This window comes from Hippopotamus amphibius, chromosome 6, assembly GCF_030028045.1.
Source record: "Hippopotamus amphibius kiboko isolate mHipAmp2 chromosome 6, mHipAmp2.hap2, whole genome shotgun sequence".
Classification (NCBI taxonomy): domain Eukaryota; kingdom Metazoa; phylum Chordata; class Mammalia; order Artiodactyla; family Hippopotamidae; genus Hippopotamus; species Hippopotamus amphibius.
In genome coordinates this window covers 121,840,455-121,863,141 of record NC_080191.1, presented here as the reverse complement: position 1 = coordinate 121,863,141, position 22,687 = coordinate 121,840,455, and the positions used below count along the sequence as shown (strand labels likewise).

Sequence of the window (22,687 nt, the reverse complement as noted above, 5' to 3'; positions counted from 1 at the left end):
TCACTCTAAGATCCTGGTGACAGAGCGGACCTCCCAGCAGGGCTGAGTGACAACTACCACAGTGTGGAGGCTGCTCCCGGGCCACCAAAGCCCATCTTGCTGGGCAAGGCCACCCAGAGCACTCCTGCTTCCTCCAGACAGCTATTCCTCAGCCAGGTGGGTTGAGTCCCACGCATCCTTGCTTGCACCAACACAAAGAAAACCTCAAGAATATTAGCCTTGCCTTTTTTTTAAGGAGAAAAGTAACAATTTTTTTAAACGGGCTTTAAAAAAACCACAGATCATATGGAAAGCACACCTTTTTCAACAGAGGAGAAAGTAGCTCACATTATGATGAGGAACCATACCAAACATCTTAAGACTGAAGGAGGAACTATTTCATGACACTAATCAAATAATACTGAAATAAAACTACTGTTTGGTTTGAAGCTTTGAATAAGTTCCAAGTTTTTATATTTCACAATTTGTATATTTTATTAGAGTCCACAGTCTGCTTTAAATAAAAGCAGTATTAAGATTTCACAAACTATTATACAATTTAAATATTATGAATTTAATTTCATAAAAATTTGGGTGCATATTCTTACCAGCTAACCTAAAAATGCTGTTTTTATCTATGGTCTAAAATACTTTAATTTTAATACTTCAAAAGATTTAGTTCCAGCACTGAAAATAATCCCATCACTTTTTTTTTTTTACATGTTTTACAACAAAAAGGTTGTGCTCCTAGTCAAAAAGATCCACAGACTAATTCAGCATGTGAAAAATAATTTTACAAAACATCCAAGACAACCTTTCAAATTCACTTTTATTTTCCTTTTTCCTCCTCACATACAGAACTTCACGCACCGAATTTCCTGCAGCTATAAAGTCATTTAACGTTGGTCAGGTACCATTTTATCCCCTAAAATTTTGCTGGCATCAAAATATGACAGTTAACCAGTGTTAAATCTATAAAATATTTACATAGCACAGCACATTAAGCTTTAGACACTTGGCAATTAAACCACATAAAAATTGGACAAGACCCCCACCCTACACGTTCAGAATCAGGTGTTCACAGTCCCTATCTGGTGACTGTACATCCAATCAGGTGTTCACAGTCCCTATCCGGTGACTGTACATGGTTCAAAAGGCAGCAGAGGCAACAGGCAGTTACTTCGAAGGACACTGAACACTATGATCTGGAAGCACATCCTGATGTTACCCCAGTGTCATGTACCACTCCACCTTTCTCCAAGGTGGTCTCATAATTCTGGAATGGCAGGTCCAGCTGATACAAAATGAAGACAGACAACACAACATTTACTCTGTGGAGACATCCTAACTCCTACTATGGACGCATGGTGATTTTGAATGCAACTCGTCCTAAAAACTTGTCACGATCATCCTGGTTCTTTAGGTTGGGTGATCCATCAATCTTGCACTCAACTGTTGCTTCATTTTCGTCATCTTTATTACCAAAGATGAGCTGGACGGCAACTAATGGCTGTAGATAGCTCCCCTGGCAAATAAAGGAAAATACATTAATTCAAATTCTACAGTAACTTTATACTTTATCAGGAGTTTGTTTATTCTGTAAAATTAAAAAACCAAGATTTTAATTTAATAATTAGATCTTTTTTTTTTAATCCTCTACCTGTATTTCCCCCTTAACTGGATAGTCATTTATTTTCACTTTAACTTTTTTAAGTTTATGACTAGGAATTTTCCTCTAAGCACTGGTTTAAATGTATCCCATAAGTTGTGGTTACGTTGTGTTTCACTATTTTTTAGATATTCTGTAATCTTGGTTTGAGCTTTTCCGCTTACTGGAGAGTTGCTGAGAGAGTTCCCACCTCCTCCCTCTTTTGGAAGGGCCCTTTTATTTCAATAATTTCTAGTTATACTGCATTGTGATCAGGACGTACTGTTGTCATATATTTCTATTTTATGAAACGCATTTTTTATGATAAAGTTTTGTGACTGCTCTGAGTGTGTGAGAAGGATATGTACTGTATTTATCTATATATTATTATGTTTGATAAACATGCAGAAGACCTACCTCACCGATTACGTTACTTAGGTTTCTTATATCCTTACTTATGGTCGCTGTGTAACTTGGTACAAATATAATTGTTTTGCCATCACTGTGGTTTCTAAATACAATTCTCCACTAAAAGGAACTAGGGGCTGATTCCAGGGCTGAGGCAGGGAAAGTACAGATGAACCTGGAATATCTTGTGGTGCCAGGAAGTAAGGAAGTGCTGTAGGAATCAAGAGAACATGTCTAAAGGACACAGGAGCCAGAGCCAGCCTGAAGACCTCCCACCAGCCAAATCTGGGACAATTTTTGCACCAAAATAAATAATTATAACATATAACCCCTGAATTAAATAAGAATCCAGGAGACTATGCTGATGTAAATAAACAGTGGAGAAGGAAAAGCTCTTCCTTAGAGTGGAATGCCAACGAGTAAATGGAAAAAGAAAAGATGAAATTAGAATAAACATTTGAGAACAATTCTATTAGTAACTGATTCTGCAAAGAATCAACAAACGCTAGCTAAAGTTATAGAAGAAAAAATTTTATAGACTCTCCAAGTATTCTCTCCACATGATACTTACTGATTAGAAAGAAACAAAAAAATATAACTTTACATTAGAGAGATCTGGCTGACACCACCTTAACAAGGTGAACATCACCACTGATGGGATTCAACACCATGTCCCTCCTGATATGCTATTCTGAGAAGGACATACATTTCTCCCGAGGCATTCCTGCTGAAAATGTATAACCTACATTTAATCGTGAAAAACATCAGATAAGCTCAAACTGAGGAACATAAACCAAGAAGTCAGCCAAAAAAGGCCCGCACTCTTTTTGAAGAGTTCAGGGGCATGAAACAGACAGACTGAGGAACGGTTCCAGGTTATAGGTGACTAACACTGTTAACATCCTGGACCAGGAAAACACTTTTTCTTTTGCAATAAAGGACATTATCGGAACAGCTGGTGACACTTCAACAAGCTCTGTAAATTAAATAATAGTACAGTATCAATGTTAATTTCCTTTGATAAGTACATGATGGTTACATACGATAATGTCCTTATTTTTAGGAAATGTAAAGAGCATTCGGTGTAAAGAGGCACTATGTTTATAACTGAGTGGCAATGGTTCAGGGGAAAAAAATCTTCCAGGGTGGGGCACTGATAAGACAAATTATGTAAAATATTAACAATGGGAAGTCTGGGTAAAGGGTCTACAGGAACCCTCTGTACTATTCTAGCCACTTTAAAATCATTTAAAATAAAAAGTTTACTAGTATATACACAAAATGCTATTTATATACCTATTCTTTAAGAAAAAATATGGAAGAAATTACACTACAATAATAGTTATCTCTGGGTAATGACTTCTTTACAACTTCTCTATATTCTTTAAATAAGCACATCCTTAAGACATGAAAGCGGAAAGGGTATTTTGAAAATAATCATCCTTTAACTTATCTGCTTCAGTTCTGTGCTTCGAGTTGTAGACCTGGAGTCTCCATCTGCCATCACCATTTGTATTTAAAAACCAGAATAGATGATGCACACGTTACAAAGGGCATATGTCTACCTAATCCAGACAACTGGCATTTTAATACAGAGGTGCCAGTTTCCCAAGAGTCACAACCACTTAAGAACTTCTAAATACTTACATGCAGTTTTTTCCCATAATATGGAAAATATTGTAAATCTATCGTTCCATTGGAAGGATAAGTTGATAGCCCTGCTGTGCTTTCACTCTAAAAGTTGAAAAGAAAAGAAACTCTTTTTAGGTCACAAAAACAGTTTTCAAAAATGTATCTTGATTAAGGCAGTATCGATTGTGGACAGTGTGGAGAAACTGCACTCCATACAAGTGTATTTTTGAAAAAAGACTTACTCATGCTGATTTAAACCCTTTGACACAACTATCCTGATTTCCTGATGTATCTTCTAGAGTTTCCCATGACGATCCCTTTAACTTACAGCCAGATCTACTCGTGCACTGTCTGTAAAATCTCATCTGCCTTCCAACTACCAAATGCCAGTTCTCCAGGCACTGACAGCAGGAATGCACCCATAGGTTTCGGACCCATGAATCCTAAAATGAATAAAATATTGCGTTTCCAGACTGGAAAGCAACAGCTGCCACAACCCAGAATGTACCACTCAGGCCTGGGAGGCAGCAGATCCAAAAGTTTCACATGATTAACAACCAAGATAACTGTAACCAGAGGTGGAAACTATGATTCAGCTGATAAAAACTGTTAGGGAAAATTTAAAGTACTCCAAGCAACACCCTTCTTAACCAATTTAAATACATTACCTCTGAATAATTTTATGAGCACGTGTAAATCAACTGAAAGTGTTATATGTCTACTGTGATTACATTCCATGTATTAAAAAAACTGATACAGGGACTTCCCTGGAGGTACAGTGATTAAGGCTCTACGCTTCCACTGCAGGAGGCGCAGGTTCGATCTCCGGTGGGGGAACTGAGATCCTGCATGCCTCTCAGTGTGGCCAAAAAATAAATTTAAACAAACAAACAAACTGATACAACAAAAAAGAAACACACTCTCGGATATAGAAAACAAATTAGTGGTTACCTATGGGGAGAGGGAACAGGGAAGAGATAATATAGGGATAGGTGATTAAGAGGTACAAACTACTGTGTATAAAATAAGTAAGCTACAAGGACAAGTTGTAAAGCACAGGGAACACAGCCAATGTTTTATTATAACTACAAATGGAGTATAATATTTAACAACTGTGAATCACTGTGTTGCACACCTGAAACTTAATGTAATATTATAAATCAACCATACCTCAAAAAAACTGATATACATGATAAAAATACAAATCTAGTATTTTTCTTGAAAAAATAAGCAATTTATGAGAACTCTCATGTAGCACATTCTGAATAGGCCCAATATCAATGGCTTTAACATTTACACATACTGACTAGATGACAGAGACAGCAATGGCTAAAATCAGTGGCAACATCACAAGGCATTAATTAAAATAAAACATTACTAAATGTTTGAGTTCTAGATTTGAATAAATGAATTCCTACTTCAGAAAGCACACATGCAACACTACAGCAAAGCTAAGAATCTCCTCTAAGGAAGCCATACTCTCTGCTTACTCCACTTCATCACCACGAAGTAGCGGATGTGCGTGGGGTGAGAGAAATACATGGAGAAGCAACACAGGCAAGACAGCAAAGTATAAAGTGATGATGACATCCCACAAAAAGGGCAAGTTCTAACAATCTAAATCTAAAACACGTAAAAAGAACAGAAGATAACAAGGCTAAGAGAAACTGTAGAGGCCATTTTTTAATCACTATTCAACCACCACCCTATGTTTGTTTGTACTCCTTAATTTAAAAAAAGTGAAGTCTAAAAAGAACCTAAAAAGGAGTGGATATATGTGTATGTATAACTGATTCACTCTGCTGTACACGTGAAACTAACACAACATTGTAATCAACCATACTCCAATAAAAATGAAAAATAAAAACATAATACGTGCTTTAAAAAAAAGTTAAGTTTAAAATAACATTTTACACAGGAGAAAAAAATTGTCACTTTGATATGAGAGCTTCTGTACACTAATTACTTTTGTTTAACCTATTTTTCCTTAATATATGCGCTTAATTCATAGAAACACAGAGATGTTCCCCAAAATGTAAAAGGTTTTCTTTGGGTTACAGTTTACTGAGCACTTGAGTGTGTATTTTCAGCCAGATATCATAGTCAATTTCTACTTACCTCATTTAGGCCTAAAACCCTAAAGTGTGTAGGATCAGTTACAGAGAGGGGAACTGAGACTCAGACTTATGGCCACGCGCTTAACTGTTCTACTGGTTTACACCTAAGCCAACACGTTGGTAGGCTTTTACTTAAACTTGATTTTTATACCTTCTGTGAAAATTGACATTTAGAAATTGTGAAATAAAAAAAATGCATATCTGAACAGCAATGAGGTATTTTATGATGAAGCTACATGATATGGTTTTCCAAGTACTGTATGTGAATGGCATGAGCATTCTAAGTCCAAGAAACCATAAGCAACTAAGTCCAAGAGTCTATGAGCAGTCACTAAGTTCCACTGAAAACAAAGGTTGAAAACTAAAGTAGTTTGTTTCTTCTATATAGTCATCACCTGTAAATGACTTGAAGAACACACACCAAATGTTTTAAGCAGTGATTATCTCTGGGTAGCATTTACCAAATGTTTTCCTTCTGTGCTTTTCTAAATTTTCTTAAATGAGCACAATTCATTTTTGTAAGAAAATTAAAAAAAAAAACAAACCACTAATGACATAAATATGAATATTACATCTTTTGCAGGAACCATCCTTTAAAATTAAAGGCCACTTCTAGAGCACGTTCTGCCATCAATGTTTCAGTGTTTCCAAGACTCTTAACTTGTATAAAAGCAATTAAAGCAGATCAAAGTTAAGAATACAGGACAAACTAAAAGACAAATGCATTACATAAAAAGTAAGTCAACTAAAGAATTTACACTAAGAACACTGGATATAGACATATCTAATGGAAAACAGCAATATGATATGCAGTAAACGTTTCCATCTGTTCACAGAGCCACACCTCTAAAATTTATGGGTTCCATCTAATGACTCCTTTGTGACTAGCCTATCAGTAAAACGCAAAGTTTTACAAACATTTCTTCCAATTTTGTGTTTTTTCTAAAAACAAAAATATTCCACAACTAAATAAACAAAACAAAAATCCCATCTATTTTGATTATTTTATGTAATTCCCACACAACTCTTCAAAGTAAAAGCAAACTGAAATCTGAGTCATTAGACCCAGAATTTTCCCCAACTATTCTGTAAGTGCAAGATACATAACAGATAAAGAAGGAGAAAAACCCGTTTATAACCCTAAGGGAAGAGTTACATGGAGTAGTTTATACTGGCCAAAGGCTTACAGAAATGAAACCTCAGGAAAGGAGTGGAAAGCTTTTGCCCTTCTGGCTGTGTGTGTGTGCGTGTGTGTGTAACACCACAGACATGCCATTCCAAGTACAGCTACATTGTCTGCTCACATGCAGAGGCAAAAGCTCCTGCACACAGGACACTGCCATAAAATCAGCACTTCCACTTGGCTGAAGGCTCACACCCAGCCTCGGGAACCTTCTATTGGGAAGACTTGCAAGCAAGGGGGATCACAGAGTTACACAATACATTTCTTACATCTGTCTTGTAGGTATCATGTTTTCTTCTGTTTTAAGAGATGACAGTAGAAGCTCACTAGATTTTTAAAAGGATTTGTATACCAAGAAAAACTCAGCTTAGATGCAGCATCTGGTTTTAAGTGAGCTTCTGATTTTTAACCCAAGTTTCCTGCTGAGCTGACTATGGCATAAGGAGATACAGTGAAGGTCGCACATGCACACTTCAACCCAGATGAGAAACCACAAACTTCCTCGCTTTTCATTCTACTCTAAATAGTGAATAAATACTCAAAAGAAATCAACAGGGATATTCTAAAGCAGGAGTTCTCAAAGTGTGGGTCCCACACCAGCAGCCTCACCATCACCTGGAAACTTTAGTTAGAAACGCAAATTTGGGGGCCTCACCCCAGACCTACCAAGTCAGAAACTGCAGAACTGGGACCTAAGAAACCCTCCCATTCACAGTTAAAAGGGATTACAGTTTTCTTTGGCAAACGACTTTAGAAGTGATTTCAGTGTAAAACACTGCTGACATATTTACAGGAGTTGGAATGCTAGTATTTTACACAATGATAATTTAGAACTTAACAGTTTCTCCTGAGAACTCTTACCATCATTTACATATTTGTCTTAGTTGTACTTTGCAGCATGGAGAGAAAACAAAAGAAATTATGAAATGAAAACAGCACAGCACTCTGGAAAAAATAAAGTAGGGATGAGAGAGCAAAATAATGCCTCTACCTTAAGGAAAATATACCATGTTTCATTAGATCTCAGTTGCCACTGATGTACACCAATTTATGTACTATTAAGAAAGAAAAAATCTTGTACTCTATTAAGGCACTATCAATTATAAGGCCAACACCAATTTCGGTGCTATCAAGCTAGGAAAAAGAAAGTGAATCTTACAAGCGATGAAATATGGTATATGTAAATATAAAGGCAAAGTATGTGAAATCAAACGCACATGGAAAATAAATCTTTTCAAATTATCATTCGCAAACAGAGAAGGGCTATACCCCCCAAGGTCGGTGGAGTTTTATTCATCTAAGAAGGGCACTACAATGGACTTTAAAAATGTGATAGGGAAGAAAAAAATGACTAAAGTCATTAGACTTTTAAAGTATTTTTAAGTTACAATAAAGCTTTAACAGAAATTGGGTTATTTTCTGAATACTAACCTGAGAAATACACTCTATCCTTGGTTCTCCTTGAGGCTTTAATCCAATTATCTAAGGTAAAGAAACACTGATTAATTGAAACATCACAACTGTATACAACAGAACATCCTCCTTTGTTGCTGGGGACAAGGGGTGGGAGGGTTGAGATGAACACTAACACTGCATTAAAACCCTGTTACACCTGCCTTTTACTTTCTTTTAGAGGATTAGAGCAGATTTTTCAATATAATAATCTTACCAATTATCTATCTTATTATAGTACCGGGGCAATTTAGAAAATAAATCAGTTATCAAAGAACTGATCAAAACACAGCACTGTACTTTGCTACTCTTAAAACAAGAAATAAATAGAAATCTTTACATTTCATTATTCATCTGAACACACTGTTAATGCAAATAAGAACGGCAAAGGCATAATATAATAGCTAACAGTTCTTCATGAAAATATATCAGGTCACAACCCTACCATGTTTCCATAAGGCTTCCACAGAGCCCTACTGTATTTCACATCTATCTGTTCTACAAAATGTATACAGTGAATGAATCCCATTTTAAAGACTCTCACAGCACCATTCAGTTCCATGTATGTGGCTGACATAACTAACTCTGTATGAATGATAAGATATTTACCCATATATTTTGTGAGAGAATTTTTGGGCATTTTTAATTATATGTATTTTAATTTATATTTTATAATTTTATAATTTATATGCATTTTAATGTGAATGCCTGTAAAATGTAAGTACTCCTCCTGAAAGACAAGTATTGTTGCAACCTAAATAATAACTTCAAGAGCAATAACTCTCCATGCCCTTGCAGCTACTCTGGAATAAACTATACTGGGATGAAATGCCCTGCTACACTCCTATGCGACATCTCAGCACTAATCCCCATGTGCCTGATGATGTCTTCCTCTCATGCCTGCAAAGTTCTGCCCTTATCAGCAAGTATAATCTCAAACCCTCATCATTCAGAGGCCATACTGACAAAGAAAATAAACTCAGGAGGTTGGTCTTGTGGAATAAGGAACTGGAGCTTCTTCTTTTGGTTTTATATTGGGAACAGATTTTCCATCAATCTAGGTGTTGTGAAGATACTCCTAGGAGGCAGGGATCACAAAACAGGGATCCCTGTTAGAGAGAATAAATTTAATCCATCTTACAAGCGAGATCACCTGGTTCCACATTACAGTTAGCCCTCCCTATCCACAGGTTCCACATCTGCAGATTCAACCACTCGCAGATCAAAAACATCTGGGGGAAAAAATTCCAAAAAGCAAAACTTGAGTTGTGCTGACAACTATTTACACCGCATTTACTTTGAATGAGCTATAAGTAATCTAGAGACGCTTTTAAGTACATTTTAAGGAGGATGTATGCAGGTTATATGCAAATATTATGCCATTTTATATAAGGGACTTGAGCATCCCCAGGTTTTGGTGTCCTCAGGGGTCCTGGAATCAATTCCCCACAGATACCAAGGGATAACTATGTGGCCTTCTTGTGTGGATTACAACTCACTTATTTACAGCGTGGGGTATATGTGAGCTCCCTAGCATTCCTGAGGAAAGCAGGGCCCCTGAAATAGTTGTCCACATTGCTCCCATTTCCTTGCCTACCTATACCCTGCCTTCAGTTCAACCTCCACTTTGTTAACCTTAATTTTTAAGTCTTGCTAAAACATCCCACTAAATATTTATTGAGCACCCAGTATGTACCAGGCAATGTTTCAGAATGATCTTGAATGCTATGGGATAATCAGAAACGGTCATTGTCCGTGGTGGGGAAGGGAGAGACTGGAGGGAAGCCAGTCTGGGCACTTAAGGGTCTAGCTGGTTCTCCCTACAGGGAAACTCCTTATTTAGCAGTGCCAACTTCAGAAGACTCAAGTTTTAGTTTTATTAGGGATAATAATTTCAGTGATATGTAAACTCAAGACCTTGAGAGGTCTGTCTGCACCTGTGTATGAAACTGCCTTTTTTCTGAGTAAATGACCACGAATGACTGCACTCTTCAAGGGAGACCATGCGGGCCTCAACAGGTTAACTGTACTGGAACACAACTCCGCAGTACATTTATAAAGCAGCAAGGCACAGGGTTCGGGGATCACTTCGTTATGCAAGGAAAGCATCTTCCTTTTGCACAATGACCCCAGGACATTATAACTTAGATGCAGAGAACATTAACTTCCTGGTTTGCTAACGGCTATACAATTCAGGCACCACCTCTGGACAACATCGCAAAATGCCGCTGGGCTCATTCATCTTAATGCAATTTTATCTGTACTTCTATTTAATTACATAGACATATACTATAAAGCTATGGATTGCTATTAAATACTCAGAAAAAGTTAAATAAGCCAAAACTTTACAGATTTGCCATGGGATTTTAAATTACATTACCACACAGGATGCAAAGGTGAGCACAGCATATTAATACAACCATGCTGTGGACATGACCCCCAGAATACCCGACACCCGAAGCTCTGACCTACGCTTAAGTGCATGTAACTAGTTCCAAAAGAGAAAAACTGAAGTTGTGTTACTCCCTAATTTATGAACCAACTGTTTTTCTGTATTAATTTTTCAAAGGTCAATATCACTGCTAGCCTTTTACACACGCTACCACCAAGTGAGAGAGCACTGAATAAATAGTTGCCAGCTTCTTAAGAGAGGAGATTAGAAAAAAGCAGCAGCAGCAGTAAATTATGTACATACTCTGTTCATTTTCACAAGAATACAAGGGCTTCCTGTGGAGTAGCCAAACTTGGGATCATCCAGACCACTGCATGTTTCAAGTAAGACAAGAGGAAACCGACATGAAGTATAATCTGGACCCTTCTGCTCAAAAAATTTTCCTTTGGGACAATCTGTGAGATTCTTCTGTTCTTCTGAGCCATATGCTAAAAGAGAAACATACATGTGTGCACAAATCAGCCAAAAACGTCCTTAAACACAACCAGAAACATATCATCCTTTGGACAACATTCTTCAAAGACAAAAAAGCAATGCCATTTACTGGAAATCTTTAGGGAAAGAATGGGAAGTTTGTTCAATTAACAGCTATCCAGCGCTTTTCATTTATTTCAATACGAACTGGATGACAGATGGATCTCTTTTGTCACCATTAGGTGGCACCAGCCATGGCCACAGCATTATCTGAATGCCTTTGATGCTTGTGGCCCGAAAGATACAGTGGTGAGGACATAAAAAGGCACTGCCGCTGCCCTTCTGGAGCTTATTTACAGTGCAGTGAGCAAGACAGATGTTGAGTATAAAATCGTAACTGAAGGGCCTAAAGATACACAGAGCTACAGCAGCCTACACTAAGGGGACAGCAACAGAGCTGAGAGGTGTGAGCTACTGTTAGCTTACAAAAGGATGTTTTCAGCAGAGATGGAGGTAACGAGACAGATCCAAAGGTGACAGAGGAGTAAAATGGTTACAGCTTGGAGATGGGGAAGAAGGAGAGGGAGACAATTCAATGACTGTTTGAATGTCTGCTGAACACTTGGCACAGTGTTAAACAAAAGCGGCACGACAGTGCACACGTGTGCTGTGGACCCTGCCGTCCATGAGCCTAGGCCACTGCAAGATACTCACTAATCCACAGTTAGGATATGGTGTCACAACGCCTCAGTACCAACTGCTGGTGTGTGGGTATAACTGGTACCAGAAAAAGGCCACCTAAAACGAATCCAACCAGGGACCTCCCTGGTGGCCCAGTGGTTAAGAATCTGCCTGCCAATGCAGGGGACATGGGTTCAATTCCTGGCCCGGGAAGATCCCACATGCCGTGGAGTAACTAAGCTCATGTGCCACAACTACTGAGCCTGCACTCTAGAGACCCCAAGCCACAACTATTGACGCCCTCACACCTAGAACCCACGCTCTGCAATAAGAGAAGCCACCACAATGAGAAGCCCACGCACCGCAATGAAGAGGTAGCCCCTACTCGCCACAGAGAAAGCCCGCTCGCAGAAACAAAGACCCAATGCGGCCTTAAAAAAAAGAAAAATTAGGATATCGTGGTAACTTTGTACCCATTAAAAAGCCAAGAATGACTGAGGTATTGGGGTAGGGGTAAAACTTTTACAACAAGATAGTACCACTGACATTCATCGCTCCTTTTGACTTTCGTGGCACAATCATGAATGTCATTCTGCAGAAAGTATTCGAGGCCTACATCAGTTTCCCCAAAGGGCCTCTCCTTCATATACTGTTTGTACAGTTCATCAGGGACCATTTTTGCATGATGTCAATTTCCACTTCTACACAAAACCACTGTAAGTCAAGGAGCTGGATGGTGAATGGTCAGAATATGAAGACCCCTGTCTAGGGTGTGATGGGAACACAGAAAGGTCACTGTTCCCAGAGAGAGCAATCAAAGAACCCCACATTCCTGAGGAAAGCCTAAAGTAAGACAGAAAAAGATGTAGGTAAACGGGGGAAAAGACTTGAAAGAGATAACCTGAACAACATAAAATTTTAAGTTCTAGTTAGTATTCAAGGGGGAAAAAAAAGAAACCAAACCCAGAGAAAATAATGAATCTTTTAACAAGAGACTGTATCTTTTAAACATGAGAAAGGCATTCCTGAGAACAACAAGGATAATTCAAAGTTTGGGAACAGCAAAGATCTAAAAGTAAATCCCCAGTATAATAAAGTAAAAACAGAAAATGAGAGAAAAACAAGAGATCCAATACCGAAAAACTAACAGAATAGCTCTAGAAAGAGAACCAAAAAACTGAGGTGAGGAAATTTTCAAGTAATAATAGTTTCCTCAACTGGAGAATACAAGTTTTCATCCTGAAAGACCCCATCAAGTTTCCAGCAAAGTAATATTTTAGAGACTAACACCAACACACAGAAATTTTAGAACCCTAAGGAAATACATTTAAAAACAAAAAAACCAACATTACTGAGCAGAAAAAGGCAAATACAAAGGAACTAAAATTCTATACACAGCTAAACTATGAACAATAAAAGCAGAATTAGGTCATTTTCAGAAATGAAAGGACTAAAAACTTACATTCCATGTATGTTTAAAAAATTTCTTTAAATTTAAATATAAATTGAGATATAATTCACACATAACATTATACTGGTTCCAGGTGTACAACACAATGACTGCTTAAATATTTGTAAATATTGTGACATGATCACCATGATAACTCTAGTTAACATCTTGTCCCCATATATAGTTGGAAATTTTTCTTTTCTTGTGATGAGACACAGTGAATCCAATCCCAAAAGGGATCAAACGAAGTCCCCAAACGACAGCTGGTAGTAGAAGCCCAAACAGAAAGCAGTAGAGACTGCAGCAGAGTAGAAGTACCCTAGGCCTTGAGAGAACACCTCAAATGACAGTAAACAAGGGAGTCGGACGAGAGTCTCTACGGACGGTAGGATACGATGTAAAGACAAGTATAAGAAGGCAACTGATAATGCAAATAAAACAGTAATTCAATTACTTATGAATTGAGAATAGGGGAAGGTCTGAGGCATGTGAGCTAAATCCTCATCTAACATGGCAGGAAGTAAAGACAATGTATAAAAGTGATAAATCAAGAACCAGCAGCAAAACATTAATATTTAAAGATACAGAAGAAAAATCCCATAAGAAAAAGTTCAACAGCATGAAGTTATTTCCTGTTGAAAACATATCTCACAGCCTCACTGCTCCCGACCTTGCCAAGCCACTATCTCCACTTACCTGGGTGACTGCAATGGCCTCCTCGCCAGCTTCCCTGGTTCCCCTCTACCTTCTAGTCTCAAAAAACAGCCTGAGTGAGCCTTTAAAAATCTAAGTGAGGTGATGTCATTCTCTACTTAAGAACCTCCATCTCTTATTTTCGTCACTATCAAAGTCAAAGAACTGAACAATAGCCTCTAATGCCTACACAATCTGGTCACCCTTTAACTCCTTGACCTTAGTCTCCTCCTACTCTCTCCCCACCTACTCTGTCCAGCCCCTCTGGCTTCCCCGATGAACCTTAAACACTGGACACTGTCAGCCTCAAGGCCTCTGCACCTACTGCTGGGGTGGTTCCATGGCTAGTTCCCTCATCCTCAGATCTTTCCTCAAACGTTCCCTTATCAATGAGGCCTTATTTTCCTCCATAGCACTTATTACCTCCTAACACACCACTAGATTTTAAAAACCCCACGAACACAGAAATTTTTGTTTGTTCATTGATGAAAATGAGAAGAGTGCTTGACACAAAAAGAGGCCCTCAAAAAAATATCTGTTGAATAAAGTAATAGGACTGCAGCTAGAACAGAGTAGGTCAGGGAACTACTGTTCTAATTACAGGCCTTTCTTCACTATCTGGTTTTTAAACCAAGGATTATACTCTCACAAAGACATCTCTATTTAAATAATAGGTATATATTTAACTTTCAAGGGAAAGAGAGGAAGGTAGCTAGTAGAAAATGCAAGATCAAAAGGTTTTGATTTAAGATAGGAGGGAGTTGAGGATTTTTGCACGTTGACAGAAAGGATCCAACAGAGAGGCTAAACATATATGAGAACGTACTCGTACTCATTACAGGGTAGAGAAAAAAAATCAAATCAACTGCCCATTAGGTTTAGGTCCCTATGCTTTCCATAAGTTAGAATACGGACTAATCATAAATTCATCATCAATAATCATAAATTCTACTTGCCAAGTCCTCTCAATTGACTGTGTTTAACAGAAAGAAAGAAAAGGGCAAAGCAAACTCTAAGAATAATTTGTGAAAGTAATCATAACTTTGTACTAGTTTCTGTAATAAGTAACATCTTTAACCTGCTCTAAAAAAACACTTACACTTTAGAAATTTCTTAAGGTCGTTAATGTACCCTTTATAGGACTCTTCGTCAGACAGGCTGAATGAAAAATCCAACGCCGTCACTGGTTTTGGAAAAATCATAAGTCCTACAGAGATAAAACAAAAGGGGGGAAATTAATTGTAGCGAATTCCCTTCTTCCTTCTCTTTATTTTTATCTCTAAAAAGGAAGATCTCAGTAAATTATGTGGAAATTGTGTTCACAGGTAGGTTGAAATTATAAAGAACCTCCCACTTCTTTCTGACTACAAAGAGACATCTAAAATGAAAGAATTCCAAGGCTTCAAAATCACCTCAGACATTACCAATTAGAAACCTCCTTTAAATCTTAGTTAGAACTGCTCTGTTCCTTAAACATGAAAGTTTTACTTTGCACTTGCTACATTCATTTTCTATTAAATATTTTTAGGTTTTGCCAATTAGCCATTAATATATGGAGAAAATTTTAGCAAATCAAAGTCTAAGCACTTTTGTCATTCAAATTACAACTGTATGGAAACATTCATAAAAAAAGCTTACCGTATTCAATGAAAGAGGCCTGTACAATTTTAACTGCAAATATTTTTCCTTCAATAATAAACACTGCTCTATAACTAAAACGTGTTTTTCTCATACTGAATTGGCATATAACCTCCAACAACTTCATATTAGCAATCAACACCCATGCATACAGGACATGTTTACATGAATTTTTTAACAGAAAATGTAAGCGTATTTATCTGTAACAAACACAATCAGGCTTCCAACTGTAATATAAGCTTTCCTTGATTTAAAAGCATTAGCTCAAAAGCACGTACATATGTATATAACTGAGTCACTTTGCTGTACAGCAGAGATTGGCACAACACTGTACATCAACTATACTTAATAAACAATTTAATTTAAAAGCATTAGATCTACATTCAGCTTTGCACAGAGGCTTAAAAAAAAATCCTAAAATTCTCACTAGTTTCTAGACATTCTCCATATATCAAAGTTGTTACAGATAAGCCTTGCATTGAATCTGAAAATAAATAACAAGGCTGTTTTAGTTTTCATTAAAATTGATGCTCATAGACATCTAATTCATTTTATTTATTTTTTTATTTTTATTTATTTTTTTATTTTTTTGGCACACGGGCTTAGTTGCTCCGCGGCATGTGGGATCTTCCTGGAGCAGGGATCGAACCCATGTCCTCTGCATTGGCAGGCGGATTCTTAACCACTGCCCCACCTAGGAAGCCCTCTAATTCATTTTAGATCAAATCTAGCTTCTTTCAAATCCTAAATACTTGCCTGTGTTAATCTGCATGGTTCTTGAGTAAAACTACAAGAGATCCAATGCTACCCAACTACTATGAAACAATCAACGTTCCCAAATGGCAGAGCAAATCTTATTCTATATGCAGCACAAAAGAGCCCCAATCAGATTCCCCATTCACCTACTACCTTAACATACCAGATCTCTTGGATTTGGATGAGCACATGTGTCTATTTTTCCTTACCCTTCCATCTACCGCAAAATCAACAGTAACCTTCCAATTTTTTTAATAAAAATGTTCAATGTAGAAATAAAACCTGACCATCCAGTACATGAAATGACCATCTGTGTATGTTTGAAATTGTGTGTTTTCATTTTTAAGGTTTTATAGCAGGAACAAGACATAATATATTGTAAGTAAAAAAATAACATAATCAAAGCAGCTTATACATAACTGTATAAAAATACCTAACTTTAACAAAAACCTGATTTTTTATAAAACATCCAGTTTGAAAGAAATTTTAAAGGAAAACATGAAAATATCTATGCTTTATAAAAAAAGATCACTTTCCTTTAACATGACTAATTTCTATGGGAAGTTTTAATGACTCAATTTACAAAAACTTGGTAGATCGGAATGTCTAAAACCGATTCTGATACAAGCTACTTCTTAGTTCTCGCTGAGCAATGCTCCTAGAGCCTTAGTTCCTGCTATTTAACAGCCTGTCTGAAACTCTTAAGTGAAAAAAACCGCAGCAGGAGTGTGCAATACAACTGCATTTTTGACACTGTACGCTTAATTCCTCCAAATAGTCTTGGCTTACCCCAAACCATGAACATCAACAGAATGTGCAAACTACAGTAACTCTTACGTCTTTACAATTTAAACCATTGGGGCATGAACATGTGTGTGTACGTGCATGCACGCGTGCACATGTGTGCATCTACAGGGGTGTGCAAGTACAGTAAGTGCTTATGTTATATGTATGTGTATGTATGTACGCATGCAGTTAAATAAACTAGCATTTATTTTACCAGGTACAAATACATTACTGAAATGTTGCCATTTAAAAATAAAACTAATATGGTCATTGTTTAAAAAAAAACAAAAACAAAAACCCTTAGAAAATACAAGCTGAAATAAAATTTACCCATAATTCCTTTATGAAGAGAAAGTCATGTTTAACAAACGAATGTACATTCATCTAATATTATATTGAGATATGATATGAATACATGTGCATATATGTTTATCTGAACTAATGCTAAGTTTTTAAGTACTATAATACACTTGGTGAATAATTTTAAGGAACTCTGTTTAAAACTACATACTGAACACATTTTACTGCTTATATTATTCATGCAATTATAAATGGTTTAATATTTCTGAAATATATCAGCTTATGTTCAATAGTAATAGTCATAGAACTTAAGGCAGTAAGAGAAATAACTATCTTAGAATTTATCTAGGTAGAAAGAAAACAGGGCTACAATGAGAGATGAGGAAAAAATTAGCATGGTGCTGGTCTCAGATACATGGTCAAAGAGACTAAAAAGAGTTATTCATGATATTTAGATAAACATTAGCTGCAAAGGAAAAGCCAATAGGACATATTTTCTAAGAAAGCTGGTTAGGGAAACTGGTTTAGTCTCGTTGCTGATATGGCTGAGGAAGTCCACGCAAGTGAGCAAGGATCTAGGCTAGGGCTCCTCAGCTGTGGCCCTAATGACATTCTGGACCGGATGATTCTTTGTTGTGGGGGATTGTCCTATGCACTGTAAGGATGTTTAACAACAACCCTGGCCTCTACTCACAGTAGCACAGCTGCAGTTGTGACAACCAAAAATGTCTCCCGACAGTGCTGAATGGCCCTGGGGGGCAAATCATGGCTGGAAGAGAACCACTACTGCAGACAGAAACCTCCTGCAGACTCCCGCCTTCCCTGACCTGCGTGCCCACTCTGCCTGCTGCCCAAATTGTGCTCCTCCATGGAGAGCCATCCCTTTGCTACCATCTCTGGAAGCTGTTCATATTTCTGGGAATTAGATACACTGGAGTTCTCCACATTATTGTCACCTACTTCTATAACAGTTGCCAGCACCTTGAGGACAAGGGCCATGTGCACCAATGAAAGCAGAGCTGGCATTCAAAGACCAACTGTATAAAAAGAATAAAACCAGGAGGGAGAAAATGTGATTTAAACAAGTGTTCCAGTTAAGATTTTTTCCATACTTAAAGTACATTCTCCAGTATACTGGAGGAATTTTCTTCCCCTAAGACAATCAATAAAGAATAATTAAACATATTAAGAGTATACTCATTTTATTCTCTATTGATGTATCATTATTTAATACTTCTTACCATTTCCATTTTAAGCAATTAAAACAGTGAAGCATATGTTTTACAAGACCAGTGCTCTAACCCACACTAGAGCTTAAATATATACTTTATAAGTAAATTACTCAGGGCAAAGTGAAACTGCTACACAGTATTCATAAACACCATTCATAACTATAACTATATCGGTCAACCTGGCTTCGCTTTAACTTTCAATATGCATTTCTGCTTACTCTTGGCAAAAGGCTCAAGATTTATCAGTCAGGTTTTTGTATCACTGTGTAAATATTAAATGTCTTTATATCAGTATGTAAATATTAAACAACAAACAAAATCAAAACTTTCACGTTATCTAACCCTGAAGTTTAACATCTTCTACCGGCTATACAATACAGACTTATGGATAAGATAAAGTACAACCCAATTCTGTTAGAAGCTATAATAATCACAACATAATTAATTACCTGGACTAGGAATCTGGTCACGATATTTCGGAACCTCATCGTTCAGAGTCTGAAGCATAGCCCACATTGTGAATGAAAAGAGTGCAGCCAGGAACCCATAAAAGACTAGGTAGAAGAGCAAGATCAAACCTGTGGAAAAAAAAATAAAACTCATAACATTGAAGATATACACATTGTGTGTGTACATGTAATGTGGCCAGGGTGAAAAAACAAACCAATCATTGCAAGGCTAGAATTTCAAGCTCTGCCATGCACACAGCCAAGTATCTTCATATTCAGAATGACATGAACTTGCCCAAGCAAGAAGGGATATTTCAGCAGGCAGCACCCACCCATCCTATGACCTCCTCCTCTCCTCTCATACTTCCAAGTACAAGTAGCTTCCACAGATCACACTGATTCAAGATCAGAGTTTTAAAATTCCAGCACATAAGGGAGTGTTTCCCAAAATGGATTTAATGCCCTCTAGAAAGATAAAAGATGATTTTATGTTGGACAAAACCCCCAGTATGTATATGTGACAAACAAAAGAATTAGCACATAGGACTTCCCCAGTGGTCCAGTGGTTAACTCTGTGCTTCCACTTCAGGGGCCACAGGTTCAATTCCTTGGGAAAGTTCTGCACGCTGTGCAGGTGGCCAAGAAAAAAGAAGAATTAACACATCAACCCTATATTTCACAGTAATTATTTACATAAATTTGGGTTTTGAAAAATGAGTTGATTTAAAGAATAGCCAGGAAACATGCAGAGAAGGCAAATCATGAAGTTAGTATCAATGAATAAAGTTTAGGAAACACTGCTTGAGTGGAAGCCTCATGTAAAAAAACTGGAGGAGCACCCTGACCAGTGGCACTTGACAACTCCACTGCTAAGCACGAAGCAAGCGCTGGCAGGCGCAAGTTTCAACATCAAGGGCTTAACCTCTTTTTTCTTCACAATCTGGAAACACTAAGATCTAGCCTAAGCTGGTGATTTATTTTGTGAGCATCTAGAATTATTTTTCTCAAATGTCTATATTCAAAGATCTAACATCGTAAGTGGTCACCATCAAGATTATATACTAGAATATAGTGTTAACGTCACACATTTATATTTGAACATTTAAAAACTGATCAAAGGGGACTTCCCTGGCAGTCCAGTGGTTAAGACTCCACGCTTCCAATGCAGAGGGCGTGTGGGTTGGATCCCTAGTTGGGGAACTAAGATCCCACATGCCGTGTAGCACGGCCAAAAAATTAAATACATTAAAATAAGATAAAAACTGATTAAAGAATATTCAATAAATCCCCACTTACAGAACATTTAACTCCCCAGAGTTGAATTAACTTCAGCTTTATTTTCCAGTCTCAACATAAACCTGCTTATTAATATTGTCCTAGCAGAGGGCTAGAGCAGGAGTTCCTAATCTGGAATCTATGGACCCTTCACCCACCACTCATCCCCAGCAAGGATTAACGTCAGAGCTTCTATGACTTCTGTGATAATAAGTTTCTGAATATATCTATTTTTCTTCTGCAGAGTGGCTCTACAACGTTCTGTGATGCTCAAAAGACCCTGTGACCCTGAAACAGATTGTGGCAAAAGCTAGATAACTTTCATTTGTTACCTGCAGGCCAGGAAACTGCCTCCCCTTTTTTAAAATAAAGGGGAAACAGTTAAAGCAATTTCATTTTAATTTAGACTAGCATTCCCCATCCTCCCCCTGCCCCAATTACCAGGAGGCCAAAATAGGGAGCGAAAGGACAGAAGGTAGAAAGGAACACAGGATGTCACCTCCAGACAGCGTCACTTCCCTATCACATAGAGCGATCCTGTTGCAGAAAAACAAAGGAAGACCAATCTCAAAGAAGCAATCAATTTACCTACACAGGGAAATGAAACATGTGCAAAGCCCAAAGGATGGTTTAATGAGATATAGGAGAAAAACCATTCCTTCAGATTTGGGTATTTGTAGGAACTAATGGATAAAATCCCCCACACAGCAGACCAGGGTACAAATGTATAAATGTAATGAGTGGGGGATGTGTTCCAATAAAACCTCACTTACAAAAACAAGCAGACTGAGGCCACAGTAGTTTGTCAACTGATGCAGTATATATTAAACTGGAGAAGTTTAAAACAGAAGTGCCAAGAGTTTAATTATTTAGCAGTGTTTCAAAGCTGTCTGAAAATATTCTTATCATGCCATTTTCAAATTTGCTTTTAAACTTTCAGGAAAAATAATATAAAGGGGATTTATAAAAACTGTTACAAAGCAAATGAACATATAGCAAACATGAACAAAAGTGTTAAAACCTCCTATGAAGAGTTAGGGTGGGACTTCCCAGGCAGTCCAGTGGTTGCGAATCCACCTGCCAATGCAGGGGACACAGGTTCGACCCCTGGTCTGGGAAGATCCCACATGCCGCAGAGCAACTAAGCCCATGTGCCACAACTACTGAAGCCCACATGCCTAGAGCCCGTGCTCCACAAGTGAGAAGCCACCGCAATGAGAAGCCCACGTACTGCAATGAAGAGTAGTCCCTGCTCTCTGCAACTAGAGAAAGCCTGTGCGCAGCAATGAAGACCCAATGCAGCCAATAAAATCAATGACATGGACAAGTACAAATTTAAAGTCCTTTGTATATTTAAATTTTTATAAGGAGTTATTCATTGAGGTATAATCCACATTTCATGCACCTATGAGTGGAACTGCTTGGTCATATGGTAACTGTTTAGTATTTTGAGTTAGGTGCCAGACTGTTTTCCAAAGCAGCTATAACATTCTACACTTCCACCAGCAGGATTCCAATTTCTCCACATCCTCATCAATACTTCCTAGTGGGTTCAATTTGCATTCCCTAGTGAATAATGATGCTGAGCACGTGTTTCATGAGCTTATTGCTCATTTGTGTCTTCTCTGGAGAACTGTCTATTCAGATCCTTGGTCCATTTTTAAACTAGGCTGTCTTTTTATTTGAGCTCTAAGAGTTCTTTATGTATTATAGACACAAGCCTCTTGTCAGATACATGATGTACAATTATTTTCTCCCATTCTGTGGGTTGTCTTTTCACTTTCATGACAGTGTCCTTTAAAGCAGAGAAGTTCTTAACCTCAAGGAAGTCCAATTTATCTATTTTTCTCCTTGGTTGCTTGGCTTTTGGTATCATATTTAAAACACCATTGCCTGAAGTCATGAAGACTTTATATTTTCTTCTAAGAATTTCTAGTTTTAGCTCTTAAGTTTGGGTCTTTGATCCACTGTGCGTTAATTTTTGTACATGGTATGGAGAAAGGGTTCGGGACTTCCTTGGCGGCACAGCGGTTAAGAATCTGCCTGCCAGTGCAGGGGACACAAGTTCAAGCCCTGGTGTGGGAAGATCCACATGCCACGGAGCAACTAAGCCCATGCACCACAACTACTGAGCCTGTGCTC

General features: G+C 37.7%; 1 protein-coding gene across 1 annotated transcript in view; it reads right to left on the bottom strand.

The window, feature by feature from the left end:
• Window positions 1-790: 790 nt before the first annotated feature.
• The window catches only part of ATP1B3 (ATPase Na+/K+ transporting subunit beta 3), a 38,728-nt gene continuing 16,831 nt past the window's right edge, over window positions 791-22,687 (bottom strand). The window contains exons 2-7 of the mRNA XM_057738804.1: window positions 19,271-19,399; window positions 15,209-15,316; window positions 11,115-11,299; window positions 8,399-8,449; window positions 3,683-3,769; window positions 791-1,504 (exon numbers count right to left, since the gene is read on the bottom strand). Coding sequence (XP_057594787.1) covers window positions 1,334-1,504; window positions 3,683-3,769; window positions 8,399-8,449; window positions 11,115-11,299; window positions 15,209-15,316; window positions 19,271-19,399 — 731 coding nt within the window. The 3' untranslated portion in view covers window positions 791-1,333. The remainder of the gene's footprint in view (window positions 1,505-3,682; window positions 3,770-8,398; window positions 8,450-11,114; window positions 11,300-15,208; window positions 15,317-19,270; window positions 19,400-22,687) is intronic.